Here is a 20,723-nt window from a genome sequence, read left to right on the forward strand (position 1 = left end):
CTTCATTTCTGTATCCATTACAGATATGGGCGTTTGAAACAATGCCAGTGCTCACGTCTCTCTCGTATTGCGAGAAAGTTTCAGAGACGGCATCTCCACTGATGCGTCGGTGGAAATCGGTGACACATGTTGTTGACAACAAATTCCAACACATCGATTTCCAATCCGATGATTTGGAATTCAAACCTCTGGGCGACGAGGAGTACATCGTGAGAAAGAACACGACGACCAAGCCACTGCCGAGGGTACTAATTTCTCATTCCCTATTTTTTAATCAATTTAATATGATATTTGTCAACTATACAGATGTCAACAATAGATGTCCATTATTCGTAACAATTTTTGACATTTTGTTACAGGCACGGGTTGAGTCATGTGGACAAACATCCCATCCGTCGACAACAGCTCATTCAAGACCGAGCCAAGATTCTGAGGTATGTCAATTGAACACTGGCTCGGTTGTTATCTATAGCACTATTTGTTGATTTCCTTCAAGTATGAATAACATTTCTAACATCTTTTTAACACAGGCTCGGTTGAAAAATGTGGAAGACACAGTCAACCACATGAAGGGTGAATGGAGCTTATTCCGGATGGAGATGAGACAAAGTTTTCATGAATTCACCAAGAGTGTGAAGGATCAATTGTTGGAGCTGTCCAACAAGAATTCTACAGATAATCAACCAGAGGACAACGAGGAGGAAGAAGACCAAGAACAAGAAGAAGAAGAAGAAGAAGAAGAAGAAGAAGAAGAAGAAAAAGAAGGAGGAGGAAAAGAAGAAGAAGGGCAAGAAGAAGAAGAAGACAAAGAAAAAGAAAAAGAAGAAGAAAAAGAAGGAGAAGAGAAAGAAGAAGAAGAAAAAGAAAACGAGAAAGAAAAAGAAATAGATGGTACGTAACATTATGTCAATAAATGCAATTATTGACTATAATTGTTGACATTGTTGTTAACTGATACTCCTATTTCTTGTTAATTCAGGACCGATCGAGATCGACAGTCAGTTAGATTCATCCCAAAATCTAACTGAATCACAAGCCAGATCGCACCTTCTACGACTGGATTGCGAGCAGTTTGAGAGAGAGATGTACGACGACATCCAACTGATTTACATTGGCTCAATTCCTGAGGGCAAAACCTTGGGGGATATGGATGAGGAGATCAACGCTACAAAGGACAAGGAGAATCGGGAATCATGGGAGATCGTTCCGATAAACATAGACGATTCACCGAGAAGACCTGTCCGAATGACGAGATCTCCGGAGAAGTACACTCCGACTCCTATCCCAAGGCCGTACTTGAAGTTTACAAAAAACATCGATCGCCCGATGAAGAACCCTCTCACTGGTCAGTTCGATTCAACGTCTCTTGTGGACGTACTCGTAATGGAGACTTGGCTTAAGATCGGCTTGAGGAAGAAGAAGCACGATGAAGGCTTATTGTATGTGAAAAGGGAAGATCATTTACCATGGAGATGGGATTTCACAGAGGTAGAAGTCAGGTCAAAGACTTTCTTTTACACCCTTTGGACCGAAGAAGAATGGTTGTGCGATCAGGTATGACTACTACTATCTACTTACTTTTCATATAACAAGATTGATGTCTGTTGACAATAGATGTCAACAATAGACGTCTATTGTTGACATCTAGATGTCAACAGTTGACATCAATGTCAACAATAGACGTCAATTGTTGACATCTAGATGTCAATTGTTGACATCAATGTCAACAATTGACGTCTATTGTTGACATCAATGTCAACAATTGACGTCTATTGTTGACATCTAGATGTCAATAGTTGATGTGTTGACATCTAAATGTCAACAATTGACGTCTATTGTTGACATTGATGTCAACTGTTGACATCTAGATGTCAACAATTGATGTGTTGACATCTAAATGTCAACAATAGACGTCAATTGTTGACATCTAGATGTCAACAATTGACATCAATGTCAACAATAGACGTCAATTGTTGACATTTAGATGTCAACACATCAATTGTTGACATCTAGATGTCAACAATTGACGTCTATTGTTGACATCTAGACGTCAATTGTTGACATCTAGATGTCAACAGTTGACATCAATGTCAACAATAGACGTCAATTGTTGACATTTAGATGTCAACACATCAATTGTTGACATCTAGATGTCAACACATCAATTGTTGACATCTATTGTTGATTTTTTACGTCAATTACAATATTAATATCCCTCACCTTTTCATTGTTTTTGCAGCATGTAGATGTTGTGTCGTACTACCTGAGGAAGAAGAGAATGACAGGTGAGTTGAAAGAATCGTTCACAATAATGAACAGTTTCTTTCATAACTACTGCATCCAAGGGTACGAAGCATGGCTCAACTGTGAAGATAAAGATAGGTTTGATTGGACAAACCAGTCCCGAATCCATGACTACATTACAGCCACCAACAAGTCCTTGAAGCATTCTTCTCCCTGGGTGGACGTCGGGGTAGTTTACCTTCCCGTATGCTTCACAGATAGGTCACATTGGCTTCTTCTAGCTGTGACGATTCGGGAACGTTCTATCATGATCTACGACTCGATGTCCGGGAACAAGCATCACCGACAAATGGTAACGGCCCACGTACAAAAAATTGCTGAATTTCTCCCGTTAGTTCTTTGTTCTGTTGGTGCGTTTGACGGGCTGGGGATTGAAGACACAAGTTCGTCGAAGTTCAAAGTCGGAACTTACACGAACATGCCTCAACAGAATAATGGGTACGTCTTGCTATTATAGAATATCATATTATTGAACATTCAAGATGTCTAATTACAAATTTTTAAAACAGCGGCGATTGTGGAATGTTTGTTATAAAGGCCATGGAGTTTTTGACTCACGGGTATGATCTATCGGAAATCCGACAAGACAACATGGCCATGTATCGACAAAAGATCACAATTGATCTATACAGACACAGGGCGGTTAAAATAGCAACAAAAGTGGGTTCAGACATTGAAATGGATGATGATTAGGAAACTTTTTATTTTGGTTGGTTAAATTATGACATTCTCTTTATTTAAGTACTAGTTTGTTCATATAATAGACATGTACTAGATTATGTACTCTTATGTCTATTTTTGTATTATGTCTAGTTTGTGCATCACCTAGATTATGTCTATTTTTGTAGTTCATGTACTAGATTATGTACTCTTATGTCAAACATCTGTTGTAAATAGACATCTGTTGTCAATGACTAGATTGTTCATATATAAAAGGGACATAGTGTAAATAGACATATTAAGCAGTTTCAGGCATTCAAGTCATACAACAATCCATACATAAATATCACAAAGTTTAGACCAATGATGTGGGGAATTCATCGGCAGAGTCATTTCTTGTTAATCCTCATCCTCCTATAGTAGAGGAGTTCCTCTCTCTGGATTTTCAGCATAAACACTCGTGTCCCCTTGGGCACGACTTCCATAAAATCTCCTTTTTTCTTCAACTGAGTCTCCCAGTCGTCTCCGAGGATTTCTTTCATAACACTTTCGAGACACATGATCGGACCCGATTTAGTCTCACTACGAAATGTATCCAAGTACCATATGTACTCAACCTCGCTCATTTGAAACTCCGTGAGTTGTGCATCACCGAGTTCCGATCCTCTTGCCTTATTAACATCAATTGACTACAATCCCTTTTAGTAATTGTCTACAATTATAGGTATGAATGTCTACAATCATAATAATAACTGATTTGATTGGCATCAAAATGTACCTCATTTTTAGAACATTTTCTCTTTCGGGGCTCGAAGTCGTCATAGGTTGTCACCGGAGATTCAATGGAGTGTTTTCCTGACATTTCTGCATAATTTGGACAATATTAGAATAAAAAACGTTCATTAGTTGTTGACATCTAAACTCTACAGAGTTCATCAGTTGTTGACATTAGATGTCAACAATTGACGTCCATTGTTGACATCTAATGTCAACAAATTGACATCTAAACTCTACAGAGTTCATCAGTTGTTGACATTAGATGTCAACAATTGACGTCCATTGTTGACATCTAATGTCAACAATTGACATCTAATGTCAACAACTGATGAACTCTGTAGAGTTAAATTACCCAAACAATATCCTAAAATCCTAACCACAAAGTTCATCCAAACAATATCCTAAAATCTAAACAACTGATGAACTCTGAAGATTCTTAACATACCCAAACAATATCCTAAAAAGCGAAACGAACCTTGTGCGCGACCTGATCTTGGACTAAATCTGGAGTTTGAGTCTCGTCGGCGTTTGGGTCCTCGGGTTTTAGAGAGTTGGTGCGAGAAAGAGAGCTGGTCCTCGGGCACCTGGGTTTCTTGGGTCTGGTGGCTTTGGGTCCTCGTCGGCGTTTGGGTCCTCGAGTTTTAGAGAGTTGGTGCGACAAAGAGACCTGGTCCTCGGGCACCTGGGTTTCTTGGGTCCTCGGGAAAAGACTGACGTGAAGAGAGAGAGAGATAGAGAGAGAGAGAAGAGAGAGTGAGAGGAAGAGATTGACAGGAAGAGAGAGAGAGAAAGAGTCATGGATTAATGGGATTGTGAGATATGAGCGGGTTGTAAGAAAGAGTCATGGATTAATGGGATTGAGAGTTGGTGTGGGTTGTAAGAAAAATTTAAGGGAATGGTAAAATGGTAGTTGTACATTGGGATTAGTGGCATTTTTGGCCAAATTATGGTTTTGGTGGGAAATTGGAAAAAGTTAGTGATTTGGTAGTAGATAGGGCAATTTCTCAGCCACAAATTGCTTCAAAAATAAAAAAAAAAAAATCAATTTTAGAACTCCCTTTTTTACTGAATCTTAGTGATGTTTGTCGCTTTTAAAAGCTATCCGCTTTTAAAGGTCCATTTGTAGTAGTAATGGAACCCTACTATGTGAAGTTGGTGAATGATAGGACACTACTTCGCCTTCTTTCCCTTGAGCAGGAACGGGAATTTGCATGATATGACTAGCCGAAGAAAGGTGTTCTTGTTGCCTCTGACCTAAGTGTGAAGTATCTCATTCTACGCAAGATCGGCGTGGCTAACTAGACACTCTAAAATAAAAATAAAAATAAAAATAAAAACAAAAAGAAACTAGACTCGTTTCATGTTTCCGACATCACTCGCAACCTAGCATGCATGATATGTCAAGTTGGTATTTTTGTACCTTTTGACTTTGACGAGTTCATTTGGATCATGTTTAGATCTGTGTTGTGAAGTTATCCCATAGACCTTTCTCTTCGTTGAAATGTGGAATCCTTGCTCTCTTATGTTCCTTGCGTGGATGCTTCTGGTAAGATGTTGAATCCAGCTCCTATTATTGTTCGACTTGTCAAAGAAGTAATTTCAATTTAAATCGAAGTTATTTAATATAAATGGGTCGTAGAAGATAAAAAGATACAGCAACCGCTTACAGAATATACATTCGTCCTTAGTCTTTTTCTTCCGGTTTTTTTTTTTTTTTTATGAATTGTGGTTGACGAAATATATTGAACTCAGTTTATGAACCCAACTTGTAAAAAGTCCCAACACTTGAAATTGGGTGACACGTGAAATTCCATCTCGGCTATTGAGACAGAGGATCCAATGTGAATCGCTCACCTGCTCCAGGACGATCTCCTCAGCTCCGACCTACCTTCATCTTCACCTGTCTTTTCTTTTCCTTTCTCTTGTTTGTTTCTCGACCTGACCAGGCTTGGGCAACAATGGGAAACCTCCTCCTTTTGACATTCTCTTTGAAATTCCTCCACATCTTGGCGGTAAAGCAAGTGGACCCCACATTTTCTGACTTGCATTTGGGCGCCGTTCCTGACAATGAACGACACCTCCGTTGCACCAGATATATCGCTGCAGTCCACGTGAAAGGATTGCATCAAAATATGATCATTTTTGCCCGTCAACTTGTCAAAAGGCAGGTGTGACTTTGTGATGATTTCACCACGTTCGGTTGAGAAACGCTATTCCCACACGAGGCTAGCTCCGTCGTCAATGGAATCTGTGTGGCATATAATGGCACACGCTGCAAAGCCTACGAAATTTCGTCCTGGATTCACGGTCATCGAAGATCCGTCACTTTGATCGCAAAACCACTTCGGCATTTCGTCCCCCGGAAAACAAATGTCAACTTCCCGAACATGGGGGGAAAACTGAGATAAATCAATGTTAGAGCATCTAATGGAGTTTAAAAAAAGGTGGTGTAGATTACACTGTTAAAAACCACATTCCAATAGTGTCATTGGCTACGGATAAAATCCAGATATTGTTGGGATTTTGACCTTGTCGAACTCGTCACTTCGTCAGTCGAGCTCGTCACTTCGTCAGATCGACCTGGAATGACTTCGTCCAAACGTCTTTGGATTCAGTTCGTCAGTTCGTCAGTTCGCCCAACCATGTTGGGTTAACTCTGTCAAAACCTCTCTCTCTCGAAACAGAAAACGAAAAATAAAAGAAGGAACACAAGATTTATAGTGGTTCACTTTCAAAGAGAAAGCTACGTCCACTTTGCCGCTGCAATACTATAAACCCAATTGGAGACTAATCTCATCACGCGTCTCCTTCTTGCAGCGGCGACTCAACTCATCAGACGAGGAGTCCAACTGAGGTCGAGCACAACCTCAGCTTGTCATATGGCACATACTTCGTAAACATGTCGGCGGGATTCTGACTCCCTGCGATCTTCTCAAGCACCAATACACCATCTTCCAATGCCGACCTGATGAAGTGGTATCTCAGCTGTATATGCTTAGTCCTCGCATGATACACTGGATTCTTTGCCAACTGAATGACGCTCTGGCTGTCACTGTACAGCACACTCCCTTCATGGTCTTGATCCAGCTCGCCCAGAAACGTCTGCAGCCATATCATATCCTTCGTGGCCTCGGTGATGGCCACGTACTCCGCTTCGCAGCTCGACAAGGCAACGATCTTCTGCAACCTCGACACCCAACTGATAGCCGTCCCTCCGAACGTGTAGACGTAACCGGACGTACTCTTCCTGCTATCGACGTCGCCCCCATTGTCAGCATCGACGTAACCTTGGAGTCCCAGTTCGGACTTCCTGAATACCAATGCCGAGGTCGAGCTGCCTTTCAGATATCGGAGGATCCACTTCACCGCCTCCCAGTGCTCTCTCCCCGGGTTACTCATGAATCTGCTCACAACTCCCACTGCATGAGCAATGTCAGGCCTCGTGCACACCATTGCGTACATCAAGCTTCCGATGGCCGAAGCATAAGGGATCTTGTCCATGTTCGCCAGCTCGTCCTCTGTCACTGGCGACTGTTGCTTGGACAATTTGAAGTGGCTGGCCAGCGGCGAGCTGACCGACCTCGCATCATCCATGTTGAAGCGTTGGAGCACCTTCTTCACGTACTCCTCCTGTGAGAGCTCGATGCTCTCTCGACCTCTTGATCTTCATCCCGAGAATCTGCTTCGCGGCTCCTAGATCCTTCATCGCGAACTCTTCGGACAATCTCTTCTTCAGCTCGTCGATCTCGTGTAGGTTGTCACCTGCGATCAGCATGTCGTCGACGTAGAGCAGAAGAATCACATAGGAGTCTTCAAGTCTCTTGAAGTAGCAGCAGTGGTCGGCCTCACACCTGCCGAACTCAGCTCGCTTCATGAAGTTGTCGAACTTCTTGTACCACTGCCGCGGAGCTTGCTTCAGCCCATAGAGACTCTTCTGGAGCTTGCACACGAGCTCCTCTCTTCCTTTCACCTCGAAACCTTCGGGTTGCCTCATATAGATCTCTTCGTCGAGATTACCATGAAGAAATGCGGTATTCACATCCATCTATTGCAGATGCAGATTTTTCCTTGGCCACCAACCCCAGCACGGTTCTAATCGTCACGAGCTTGACGACCGGAGAGAAGATTTCTGTGAAATCGATTCCCTCCTTCTGCTGGAAACCTTTCACCACCAGCCTCGCCTTGAACCGTTGGCTTCCATTGCTCTCCTCCTTTATCCGGTACACCCACTTGTTGTGCAGTGCTTTCTTCCCAGCTGGTAACTCCGCCAGCTCCCAAGTATGATTCGTGATCAATGAATCCATCTCGTCCTTCATGGCGAGCTCCCACTTGGTCGAGGCGTCGACCTCCATAGCCTCTTCATAGCATTCCGGCTCTCCTCTGTTGGTAAAGAGGATGTAGTTGAGAGACGGAGAAAACTTGTGTACCGGTTTTCTGACTCTTGTCGATCTCCGCAGCTCGGTGATCGGAGTCCGCTGATTCACCTCAAGCTCGGTGTTGTCATTAGCTTCTTCTTCGATTTCGTGACCGTTATCAGCTCGGCCTAATCTCACCTCGATCATCGAAGTGTCTTCTTCGATCTCCTGATCGCCATCAGCTCGACCTGATCTCGCCTCGGTCATCGAAGTGTCTTCTTCTTCCAGCTCCATCGTCGAGAAGTCATTCAGGTTGATCATTGACTTCTCACCCTCAGGAGCTTTCTCGGTCGAGCTCCCCTTCAGCTCGTCCCCGTACGTCGTCTGCTCGTTGAAGACAACATTCCTGCTTCGGACTATCTTTCTTGCATGGGCATCCCAGAAACGATAGCCGAGCTCAGTGTCACCATAACCAATGAAATAACACTTTTTAGATTTCAGGTCGAGCTTACTTCGAATAGATTCATCAATATGAACATATGAAAAGCAACCAAACACTTTCAGATAAGAAAGGTTTACCTTCTTCCCATTCCATGCTTCTTCTGGAATTTTGAAATCCAAAGGAACGCTTGGTCCTCGATTTATCAAGAAGGCTGTCGTGTTGATTGCATCGGCCCAAAACGTCTTGGGCAGGCCGGAGTGAATCCGCATACTCCGAGCTCGTTCATTCAGCGTGCGATTTATTCGCTCCGCTACTCCGTTCTGTTGGGGAGTCCCCGGGATCGTTCTCATCATCTTGATCCCGTTCTCGACACAATAACGCTTGAAGTCGGAGTCGACGTACTCCCCTCCATTGTCGGACTTCAAGCACTTCACTTTCGAGCTCGTCTCCAGCTCGACCATCGCCTTTCACTTTTTGAAGGTAGCGAACACGTCAGATTTATTCTTCAAGAAATAAACCCATACCTTCCTTGTGGAATCTTCTATGAGCGTCACGTAGTAGCGAGATCCTCCAAGTGAAGGGACTGGAGCTGGTCCCCATACGTCGGTATGTACCAGCTCGAGTTTCTCCGCCTTCAGCTCTCTGCTCGCATTCGAGAAGCTAACTCGCTTCTGCTTCCCGAGAATGCAGCTCTCGCATTGGTGATGTTCCACCGTCTTCAGCTCCGGGATCATGCCGTTTTTCACCAGCATCTGCATTCCCTTCTCGCTCATGTGCCCGAGCCTGCGGTGCCACAGCTCGGTCTTCGCGGTGTTGTCGACCACGGCCACCATGTCTCTGCAGCTCGACGTCATGTAGAGCGTGCCGGTCTTCTGTCCGCGAGCTACCACCATAGCTCCCTTCGAGACCTTCCACGAGTTATTTCCGAACGTCGTGGTGTAACCTTCATCGTCGAGCTGACCCATCAAGATTAGGTTCCTCATCAACTTCGGCACGTGTATGACCTTGTTGATCTTCCAGACTTGCCTGTTTCCCATCTTCAGTCTGACGTCGCCGACACCAACAATGTCTAGGGGCTCGCCATCAACCACGTAGACCTTCCCGTGATTTCCTGCGACATAGTTCTCCAGAATGTCGCTGTCAGGGGTGGTGTGAAACGATGCTCCTGAGTCGAGCACCCAAGAGTCGATCGAGCTGTCCACCGTTAGCAGTAACGCATCTGCGAAATCTTCTGTGACGGCGTGGGCACCTCATTTCTCCTTGGCGGGCTTCTTGCAATACTTCCTGACGTGGCCGGACTCGCCACAATTCCAGCACGCAAAGGTTTGCCCTGACTTGGACTGACCTCGCCCACTCCGTGACTTCGACCTGTCCTTCCCTCGGTTCTGATTCCGGCTGTGGTTTCTTCCCCTGTTCTCCACATTCAAGGCCGGACTCGTCGAGGCCTCGCCAGAATCAATTCGTCGCACCTCTTCGGCGAGGATGCGATCTCGTACGTCGTTAAACTTTAACTTCGCACTTCCAACCGAGTTACTGACCGCGGCCCTCATCGGCTCCCAGCTATTTGGCAAGGACGCGAGCAGAATCAGAGCTCGCACTTCGTCGTCGAACTCGATCTTAACCGATGACAGTTGGTTGACGATCGTGTTGAACTCATTCACGTGAGTGGCTACCCCGGCTCCTTCATCCATCTTCAAGTGGAAAAGCCTCTTCATCATAAACACCTTGTTGTTCGCCGAGGGTTTCTCGTACATGTCCGTCAGGACCTTTATCATTCCCGCCGTGGTCTTCTCCTTCGCCACGTTGTGAGCCACGTTCTTCGACAGCGTAAGTCGAATAACTCCCAGAACCTGCCTGTCGAGGAGATTCCATTCTGCCTCGTCCATCTTTTCTGGTTTCTCGCTCAGCGGTTGATGAAGCTTTCTCCCGTACAGATAATCCTCGATCTGCATTCTCCAGAATGCATAGTCTGACCCGTCGAACTTCCCGATCCCATGCACCGTGCCTTCTTCGCTTCCCATCGTTTTCTACTTCGCTTCTTCTCCACAGGTCGCACTCCGTTTCAACAATAAACTGCAAACCTAGAAGCTCTGATACCAGTTGTTGGGATTTTGACCTTGTCGAACTCGTCACTTCGTCCAGTCGAGCTCGTCACTTCGTCAGTCGAGCTCGTCACTTCGTCAGATCGACCAGGAATGACTTCGTCACTTCGTCCAAACGTCTTTGGATTCAGTTCGTCAGTTCGCCCAACCGTGTTGGGTTAACTCTGTCAAAACATCTCTCTCTCGAAACAGAAAACGAAAAATAAAAGAAGGAACACAAGATTTATAGTGGTTCACTTTCAAAGAGAAAGCTACGTCCACTTTGCCGCTGCAATACTATAAACCCAATTGGGAAAGTTTACAAGTACAAGTGTTTCTATTTTAGGGTACTAAGGAATACAACATATAGCATCATTTATATATACTAAGGAATTGTACAAAGTTACTATTCCTAACCATGTGGGACTTTTTTCCAATTCCTTAGATTAGGCTCCACCACTAGTACTACTACCAACAGATATATATTCTATTTACACTAAATTTAGCATGGACAATATTATCAGCAATCATAAAATGTCGAGCAATGCTATTTGGCACTACTCACTACTTTGAACTATCCACTCAACTGTTGACACGTGGACAAATCTGTCCACGTGTCAACACTTGAGTGGGTAGTTCAAAGTAGTGAGTAGTGATGTAAAGCATTTCCCTAAAATGTCACAATCATAAAATTAGGGATAATTTACGTCAAAAAAACTTTCTATGGAAAAGGGATTTAAAAGATCTTATTTAGTATAAAAATAGCATTAGTTCTTCCATGGGTATTCGCTTTGTTTAAAAGTGATTTATCATGTATAGAAACAAAAAGGAGTAAGTACCTTTGGTTCAGATGATACAAGCACCTTTATGAGATCAGGGAGTTGATTCAGGTTGCAGCAACTACTGAGATTTAAGGACTTGAGATTTGAGTTGTGAGAGAGATCCGAGATTTGAGTCAACCTCCTACAATCAGTGAGATCTAAGTCCTCAAGATTTAGGTTGCTAGAGAGATCTGGGAGTTTATACAGGTTGCAGCAACCAGTGAGATTCAAGCTCATGAGATTCGAGGCCTGAGAGAGATCTGGGAGTCGTTTCAGGCTCCGACAACTATTAAGATTCAAGACTTTCAACTCTGGCAGATCCTATATGAAAAGTAAAATGCTTACGTGATTATAAGTCAGGCGCAATGAGAGAGATTTACTAGTTTTAAGGGTAATTTGTAAAAATGCACATAATTTTGAAATAATACCTTGTATTTGTTGTTCCAAATTTTTTCAAGTTTTTCACCATGGATGGCTAGCTCGCGAAGATTCTTCGGATTATAACTCAGTGGCAAGGATTTCAAGGGGCAATGATTCCAGCGGAAATATCTTAGAGTCGCCGGAAGATAGTCAAGCCCTTCAGGGAACATTAGTTTCCTTTCACCCAAAGGATCAATTGAGAGAAATCACAGGTTACACATTTTTTTAAGGTCCAGAGAGCATATGGTCAATGAGTCTGTTCTTTCAAATCTTGGCATACACTTCAAGAGAACTCCTTGAATTTCTTTTGTTCCCTGACATAGTCCATACAAAGAACAAAATAATCAATTACTAATTCGCAACACTAAAATTTTTGATGCATGAAAGATCTTGAGCATGACTTACCCGATTCTGTTCCAAGACATTGCGAATATCTGTAGTAGACCACAATCTACTGCACTCTCCCAGATCATTTGATTGTTGAATAACGATTCCTTTGCCCATTTTTTGGATCAAATCATGCATCCGGATCTCACTGCATTCGCTTTTAGTTACGATAGCCTTATCAATGAGAACACTGATTCCCTCCGTCGTGTTTATACCCAAGTATAGTCTGCACATAATTCTCATCTCCATCTTTGAAAAAGCACGCGATATAAAGAAATATGTCCATTTGTACCTTACTCAGTCCCTTGCAGCTCACTTGCAATACGTCCTGGACTTCTTTGGGCAGTGTTGAGCCAAGTGACTTCGTTTGACTTTTCCACTCTTCGATGCTCCTTTCAAACAAGCATCGGCCCACAACCGTGAGAGCCAACGGATTGCATTTGGCATATTTCTCGACAATTGTCTTCGCCAACTCCGAGTATCCCTCGGCTGGAGATTCCTCTTTGCGAAATGCCTTCGAGCGAAAGAGCAGATGAGAGTCGCCGAAACTCAGTTCCTCAATTTCGTGTATTTTCTCGGCTCCAATATTCTTCAGCACCTGCTTATCTCTGCTCATCACGACAATTTTACTACGCGGACTTAACGAGCCACGATCTATGGCCAGTGTTTCCAATTGGTTTGCATCATCGGCATTATCAAGGACTAACAGCACGTCCGCGGCTCTGAGTCTTTCCTTTTCTGAAGCGGTGACACTGCATAAGTCCTTTTGATTCAACAATTTGGAGAAAACTCTATTTTGTAAATCCGAGGGTTGGTGCTTCTTCACTTCTTCCCTGACGTCTTCAAGGAAAAAGGAACGAGAAAATTGAGAAGAGAGTCTGTCACACAAGACACGGACGACTCTCGTCTTTCCTATGCCTTGCATTCCCCAAACGCCGATGACTCGATTGTTTCAAGTACTTTTCAACAAAAAATAAATAAATAAATAAATAAATTGCAACTATAGGTCGTCAAGGTAAAAACAATTACTAACAAATAACCTCACCGATGTATCCCAGCCGGATATATTCGCAGTGGTAGACAGTGATTCTCTCCACTTCCTCAACCTTGCCGGGTAATTTCTGAAGCGCCAAAGCTTCCCTGTTGGTAAAAATGCATCTCCAAAGATTCCCGTTTGGTGGCGTATGTTTGTGGGGTCCACTTTGTAGAACACCGGGAAAACAAGCAACTTATCTTCCCATGTGACCTCTACCCTAATGAGGGCAGAATTTGACCCTCGTCGCCGAGACGGAACGAGGGTAGAGGTCGACCCTTGTCGTCGAGACGGAATGAGGATAGGGGTCGACCCTTGTTGTCGAGATGGAATGAGGGTGGAAGTCGACCCTTGTTGCTGAGGCGGGGTGAGGGTAGAGGTCGACCCTCGTCACCGAGATGGAATGAAGGTGGAAGTCGACCCTTGTCGTTGAGGCAGGATGGGGGTAGACGTCGACCCTCGTCGCCGAGATGGGATGAGGGTGGAAGTCGATCCTTTTCGTTGAGTAGGGGTGAAGGTAGAGGTCGACCCTTGTTTCCGGGACGGAATGAATGTAGAATTCTACCATTGTCGCCGAGAACAGATCGGCATGTGGGTAGGAGTCGACCCATGTCGCCGAGCTGGGAAGGGGTTGAAGTCAACCCCCGTCGTTGAGATGGAACGAGGGTAGAAGTCTACCCTTGTCGCCGAGACGGATAGGTCATGGGGGTACGGGTCAAGCTGGGTTGGATATAGAGGGCTACCCCTGCTGCCACCTGGGGTGGGCGTCGTCTTTGTGGGGTTGGAGCCGAGACTGGTTTGTCTTAGGTCCGGGCTCTTCGACTTGTTCCTTGGGTCGGGCTCGCCGTGCTTCTTTCTTTTTGGGTTGGGCCTCGATGTTTCTTGAATCGGGAAAAACCCCTCATAACAATCATCTTTGCCCATCCGCTTGTCAAAAGGCCGGTGTGACTTTGTGATCATTTTTCCCCGTTCGGTTGAGAAACGCGATTCCAACACGAGGCTAGCTCCGTCGTCAATGGAATCTGTGTGGCATATAATGGCACACGCTGCAAAGCCTACGAAATTGGAGTTATACCACCCTGGATTCACGGTCACCGAAGATCTCTCACTTTTATAGCAAAACCACTTTGAGATTTCGTCACCCTGAAACCAAATGTTTGAAACCACATTCCAATGTAGTGCCATTTGCTATGCATAACATCAAATTAAAAAGAATTGATGACATAAATGCCCCCTGAACTACAGCCTTTGCTACAGCTTGCCCCTCGTAATATAAAATCGACTAATTTACCCCTCAATATAATTTTTAATATCATTACACCCCTTCTGTGTATTTTACGCCCAATCTGTCAGTTAAATTGATATGTGCTTGGCACGTGAGATTTTAAACACACAAACTTATCAAAATGCCCTTGTGAATAATAAAACAAAAAACAAATGTTAAATACTTTTCACTCTCTCTCTCTCTCTCTGCTTTGCTTCTGCTTTGCTTGAAGCGTTTACTGATAAAATCATTTCAATGGAACAGAGCGATGAGCCAATTTGTAAAGACTAGTATTGTTCACCTATTTGGTATTAAGAGCAAGATTGCCATTTCGGGTGTTGTTTGTGTACCAGACTTGATTTAATCAATATTCAGAACAGTGTTTTTTTCCTACCCTATTTCTCTTCTTCTTCTTCATCGGAAGTAAAATGAACAACTACACACTCAATTAATTTATCAGCAAAAGAAAAAAGGGGGAAGCAAATCATGAAACCCGATTGTCACTGAACTTGAACCCAGAATCTCTAATCGCCCACCGGAAACCCCAATTTCGATTTCAAATTCGTGTAAACTCATGAAATCAAAGGGACCTAATTTTGTTTTCGATTTCAGGGAGGAGATGCTTCGTTGTGGCTTCAAACGAAACGACGATTAGCCGGGAGAGAAACGGGTTTGTGCTTCACCATTTCCCGTCGGGTCTTCAAAAAAGGAGCTGGGACCAGAGACGGCTCAGGCTCTGCTCACTCGTACTCAACTCTCGACTGCATATTCCACGCCATGGCGCAGGAGACGCTCGAGTCGATCGGTCAAGCGACAGACGACATCGAAACCTCCGTGTGGAAATCGATGGCCGAGATCGTCGCTGAATGTAAGGACTCGATCTTAGCCGCTGATGATGGTGGTGGTGATGATAATGAACATATTGGCTCTGATTTTACCAATAGTTTGTTGGGTATAGATTTGAAACCCTTCAATAAGTTTGACTCTCAACTGCGTGTGAACTATGAACAGTGGAAACTAGGGTTTGTTTTAGAAGATAGAAGCAAATAAATTTAGGGCTTGATAAAAGAGAACAGAGATGTTGGGGAGATTTACAAGAATTTCGTACCGGAGAAAGTCGATCGAGAGAGATTCAAGAAGAAGATGTTGAATAATACGAAGTACGAAACTTCTTGATTTGTTTTCTTTGTTTTTTTAATTCTTTCATTTTTTTTTAGTTTTTTTTTATTGAAAGTAATCAGAATTTGGACTTGCAAAAAATGCTCTTGTTTGACCATCACGTGACAACCACGTGTTATTTAACTGACGGTCAGTGAGAATCCGTTAGCGGAAGGACTATAATGACACTAAACATAATATTAAGGACCAAATAAGTCGATTTCATATTAAAAGGGGCAGGCTGTAACAAGTGTTGTAGTTCAGGGGTATTTATGTCATTAATCCAATTAAAAATTCAGATATACTATTTACACTAAATTTAGCATGGACCGCTGTATATGGGTCCCACTTTTTTAAGGAATAATAGCAAAAAAATAGAATTTAAAATTACACCATCTCGAATGGACAATATTTCAATAAATGATAAATGGCACAGATAATCTCTGACATTTTATGACTATGTCATTTTTGTCTTTAGTATTTTTGTAAGGATAATTTTAGTCCCTAATTTATTGCTTTTGTAGCGTTTTGGGTCTGTTTCGAATAAGCAAATTTTTATAACAAAATTTACATCTAAACAAACATATTCACAAACATAAATAGTTGTTTATTATAATTAACTTCGTTTCATTCTCCACATTTTAAGTTGATAAGGTAGTTGAATTTTCTAACTTAAAATAAAAAATAAAAAAGTATGGATTAAAATGTGGCAATCATAAAATTAGAGACCATTTACGCCAAAAAAAAAAGCTTTATAAATAAATAAGATCGTATATTATAGTTTTTATGCTTTGGTGCATTCTAATTTTTATTCCAAGAGTGGGCACAATACATAGTACATTTAGTACAATTTTTGGCACTCTATTGGAGATGCTCATAGCACAAAAATGATCGTACTGTCAAAACTTCATTGTATGTTTCAGTATTAAAAATACCATTAGTTCTTCCTTGGGGTATTCTCTTTGTAAACATAATTAGCAAAATAGTCAAATCAAACGTTATGATTTGCTATATAGCCAAGGTTTTGTAAATACTAAGTAAATAGTCACTCGGATGACGTGGCCCAATTATAATTTTTTTCATCTCTGAAAATTGCCCCTATTTGAGTTTTGAATTTCGAATTTTTTTGAAATTCGAATTTTATAACTTACCCGAGTTTTGAATTCAAATTCCTGATTTCATGTGTGAACAGGATCAAGTCTACTTAATGATTCCTCTTATTTACGAACTGTTTTGTACGTGGCATTGGAAATTTATTTGTTTCCTATTATATATTATTATTATATTTACTGCTTGATTTATCTTGTCTCGTTTTTCATATTTAAATTTTTTTTTCCAACGCACATGTAATTTCAAACGTTGTGATATCTCTCTTCCACACCATGTCTGGATTTTCTCTTATTGAATCAGGTGGTGTAATTTATAAATTTTTGAAATCCCAGTTTACTAATGTATTTACGTATATTTACTTTGTTGTTATATTGCAGTTAAGCTTTTTGAACACCAATGGATGGAGAACCACAATCATTTGTCAGGTTGTGTAAATACAAAATATAATCAAAATGATTTACAAACTGTTATTTACGATGATCTTGATTTGAAAAACTTCTCCATGAATTTTGATGTTAATGTCAACAACGTATTTACGCGAAAGGATGTTCTTGTGTCGGCTATGAGCATGATTGCACTTCGGGGTAACTTTGAATTCAGGGTTCAGAGATCTAGCAAAACTCGATATAGTATTGTTTGTTTGAATGTTGGATGTTGTTGGATGATGAGAGCGTCTGTATGTTCTACATCAAATATGTGGGTAATTAGAACGTTTGTAAAAGAACATAATTGTTATGGATCATCCATTGTTCATAAACATAAGCAGGCGTCATCGTCGTTGATAAGCAAGTGTATTAAAGATGATTTTAGGGGCTCAATGGCTGATAAAATATCAGCTGTGGGTGTTGTTGAAATTATGAAGACTCGGTATAAAGTTGATACTAGTTATTTCAAGGCATGGAAGGGACGTGCAGAGGCGCTAAAAGAGTTGCGTGGTGACTACGAAAAATCATACAGTCATTTACCTATTATTGGTGATTTGATTGCTGAAAAAAAAATCCACGTAATTTCGATTTTTACATAATCACTCCCTGTTTTGGAGATATTTTTTGGAAATATTTATTTCATATTGTAATATTCAATCATTATTTACACTGATTTACATTTTTTGCAATTAATATCATACTGAACCGATTTACTGTTTTTTTATAGTTACACAAGTTCATACTCTATTACTGAAGTAAATCCGGATAAGTCATTCAAATATTTTTTCTTGGCTCTTGGGGCATCTGTCCATGGATTCCAGTATTGTATGCATGTTATTTCGGTGGATGACAATTTTTGAAAGGGAAATCACATGGTACGTTACTATTGGCGACTGCTCAGGATGGGGACAATCATTTGTTCCCATTAGGTTTCAGTATTGTTGATTCTGAAAATGATAAATGTTGGAATTGGTTCATGGTGCAACTGAGACATGTTTATGGTGTTAAAGAAGACTTGGTATTTGTTTCTGATAGAAATTTGTCAATCCCTAAGGCTGTTCATGATGTATTTCCTTAGGCCAAATTTGCTATATGCATGCAACACTTATGGGCGAACGTGAAAACAAAATTTGGAAAGTCTTTCGTTCAGCCTCTGTTTTATCGGTGTGCCAAGGCTTACACGCCAAAAGAGTTTGATTTCTTTTTGAACATTATCTCATGCTCAAATAAGAAAATCAAAAATTATTTGCTACGAGCCAATCCAAAATTGTGGTCACGAAGTCATTTTCCTGGAAAGAGGTTTAATGTGATGACAACCAATATTTTGGAGTGCTTGAATGCAGTTTTGAGAGAAACAAGAGGTTATCGTAGTCTAATTCAAGACTGGTTCAATAAGAAGAGGCTACTTATTCCAAAAATGCAATGAGGCCTTACAAATACTGGCCTGAAGATGCTATTTGAGTCCCAAGAAGCTGCCCGGACTATGAACGTAAGTTTATAAAGATTTTTTTTTGTAAATACATGTAAATAAATATCTTATTTACTTATGTACAGCTGTTTACAGGTACATTCTATTAATGAGTGTCAGTTTGAAGTTGTCGACGGTGCTAGACGTTTGATTGCTGACACCAACACTAGATATTACAGTTGCAATTTTTGGGAACTAGAAGATTTTCCTTGTGCTCATGCTGTAGCTGCTTTATATCGTAGGAATTTGAGGACCATTGACTATGTACCTGCTATTATACTCAACAAAATTATTATGCAACGTATGCCATAGATGTTGTTCATGTTTGCCATGATGGAATTCACCGGTTCATAAACGTTTAGCTGGGAGACCTAGAGAGAAAAGGTTCCGGTCCAAGTCGGAAAGAGTTCAGCCATATCGACAAAGATTAGCAAATGTGGACAACTAGGACACAATAAAAGAGGATGCGTGTAGTTATGTTTGTTTTTTTTATGAAGTGACTCCTACTGGTGAATTTTTGTTTTATTTCAAATAAAAGTGTTGAACTCTTATGTTTTGAATTTTTGTTATTTAATTTACTAATTTTAACTTAATTAACAGCGATGTAAATATTAGCTTAATTAACTTGATTTCTATAGGGATCAGTAAACCTATGTAAATATGAACCAACCGGCGACCGTTAGTATGTCTATGTTTTTACATTTATTTACCGTTAAGTTGCTAGTTTATTTACCCAGATTGACACTTCGTCAAGTTTCAATTTAAACTACTAACATCCTAAACATTTGGCAGTAGTACATAAGTTGATGCTCTTAGTAATGAAATAGTTTACTGACATATATGTTTCTTTGGATTTACAAAGAATCCACAGTACCAAAAGAGTTAGCAAACATAAATCTTCAAAATGCATACCAATAAGTAATAGAATTAAATTTGAAAATAGGATGTTCAACTAAAAAGCAAGTTTAGAAATAAAGGGTTTAGACATCGTCGATGTTGAGTGAAAAACTATTTTGGCTACTTGGATTTTCTTCAACCTGTTTGGTTACTTTCTTCTTCGTTACATATGGGGAATGTAGCATTGCGGGTTTTTTAATAACTCGTTTCGGTCTCTCATTGATGGCAAGCTTCACTGCAACTGGTTCGCCGTTCTTCTTGAAACGTTTGTTCACCCTCGTTGCTTCTTTTTCGGGTGGAGCTGCTTCGTCACCAACCTGGGGGACCTGTGTCGCAGTAACGATGTCAACGTTATCCAGCATATAACGCCAATCATCTTGTAATCTCTTCAATGACTCCTGGAAATATTTTTATTAATTTTATTACAACAAGCTTTAAGTAGTAAATAAAAATTTGTTTAACATACTGGGCTGTAATTCACAATTTTTCCGGGTCCCAACAGAGGCGAAATGTCATGCTCCACAATGACCTGGAAAATGAGTGCCATTCACACACTATTTTCCGTATTGTTAACAGGATTTAGATGTGGCGGAGCTCTATAGAGACGGACGACGGAGCTCGATTGGCGGCGAAGTTCGTCCAGAGATGCTAGAGGACTCGAATGTCGGATGTGGTGGACGCGCCGGTGGCAAAATGCACGGCGCTGCCATTCTGGAGATGTCATTTCTTCTCGATCGCAACCATAGTTTAGGGTTCGTACTTTTTTAGAGATTGAACAAGAGATAGATTGATTCTAGGGAATTAGGATTGTTATGTTTGGCGTGTTTGTTTTTGGAGTAGTATCGGAATTTTGAAATATTATTCTAATAAATTAGCTATTTTCCTAATTATGTTAATAATTGAGCTATATATAATATAAAAAGAAAGTTGGTTATTTTGGCTAAATATTAAGCATGTCCTTATTTATTTTTAATATTGTTTTGCATGCACCTGGGTCATTGTCTCGTAGAAGTTAAAAAGATACACCAACCAGTAAAAGAATATACCTTTGTGCTTCTACTTTCTTTCTTTCATTTCAATTTTTTTAAGATAAATTAAATTGTTGCCACCTCAACTATGAC

The 20,723-nt window shown here is 41.3% G+C and overlaps 2 protein-coding genes and 1 long non-coding RNA gene across 3 annotated transcripts in view; 1 reads left to right on the forward strand and 2 right to left on the reverse strand.

Annotated features, from left to right (window-relative positions):
- Positions 1–20,723, reverse strand: part of LOC149394391 (uncharacterized protein At4g37920-like) — a 78,236-nt gene that overhangs the window by 27,838 nt on the left and 29,675 nt on the right. The window lies entirely within an intron of this gene.
- LOC149394392 (uncharacterized) lies at positions 1,084–2,997 on the forward strand. Its single transcript, XM_089617005.1, has 3 exons — positions 1,084–1,554; positions 2,240–2,742; positions 2,814–2,997. Exons 1-3 carry the CDS (start codon positions 1,084–1,086, stop codon positions 2,995–2,997), a joined length of 1,158 nt encoding a protein of 385 aa, XP_089473131.1.
- LOC149394393 (uncharacterized) lies at positions 3,630–4,350 on the reverse strand. Its single transcript, XR_016299696.1, has 3 exons — positions 4,217–4,350; positions 3,743–3,828; positions 3,630–3,653 (listed from the first exon to the last, which is right to left on the reverse strand). It is a non-coding gene; the product is annotated as an uncharacterized LOC149394393 (long non-coding RNA).

This window comes from Urtica dioica, chromosome 6 (genome assembly GCF_054948205.1).
Source record: "Urtica dioica subsp. dioica isolate 48M chromosome 6, U.dioica_male_clone48M_v1_H2, whole genome shotgun sequence".
Taxonomy (NCBI): domain Eukaryota; kingdom Viridiplantae; phylum Streptophyta; class Magnoliopsida; order Rosales; family Urticaceae; genus Urtica; species Urtica dioica.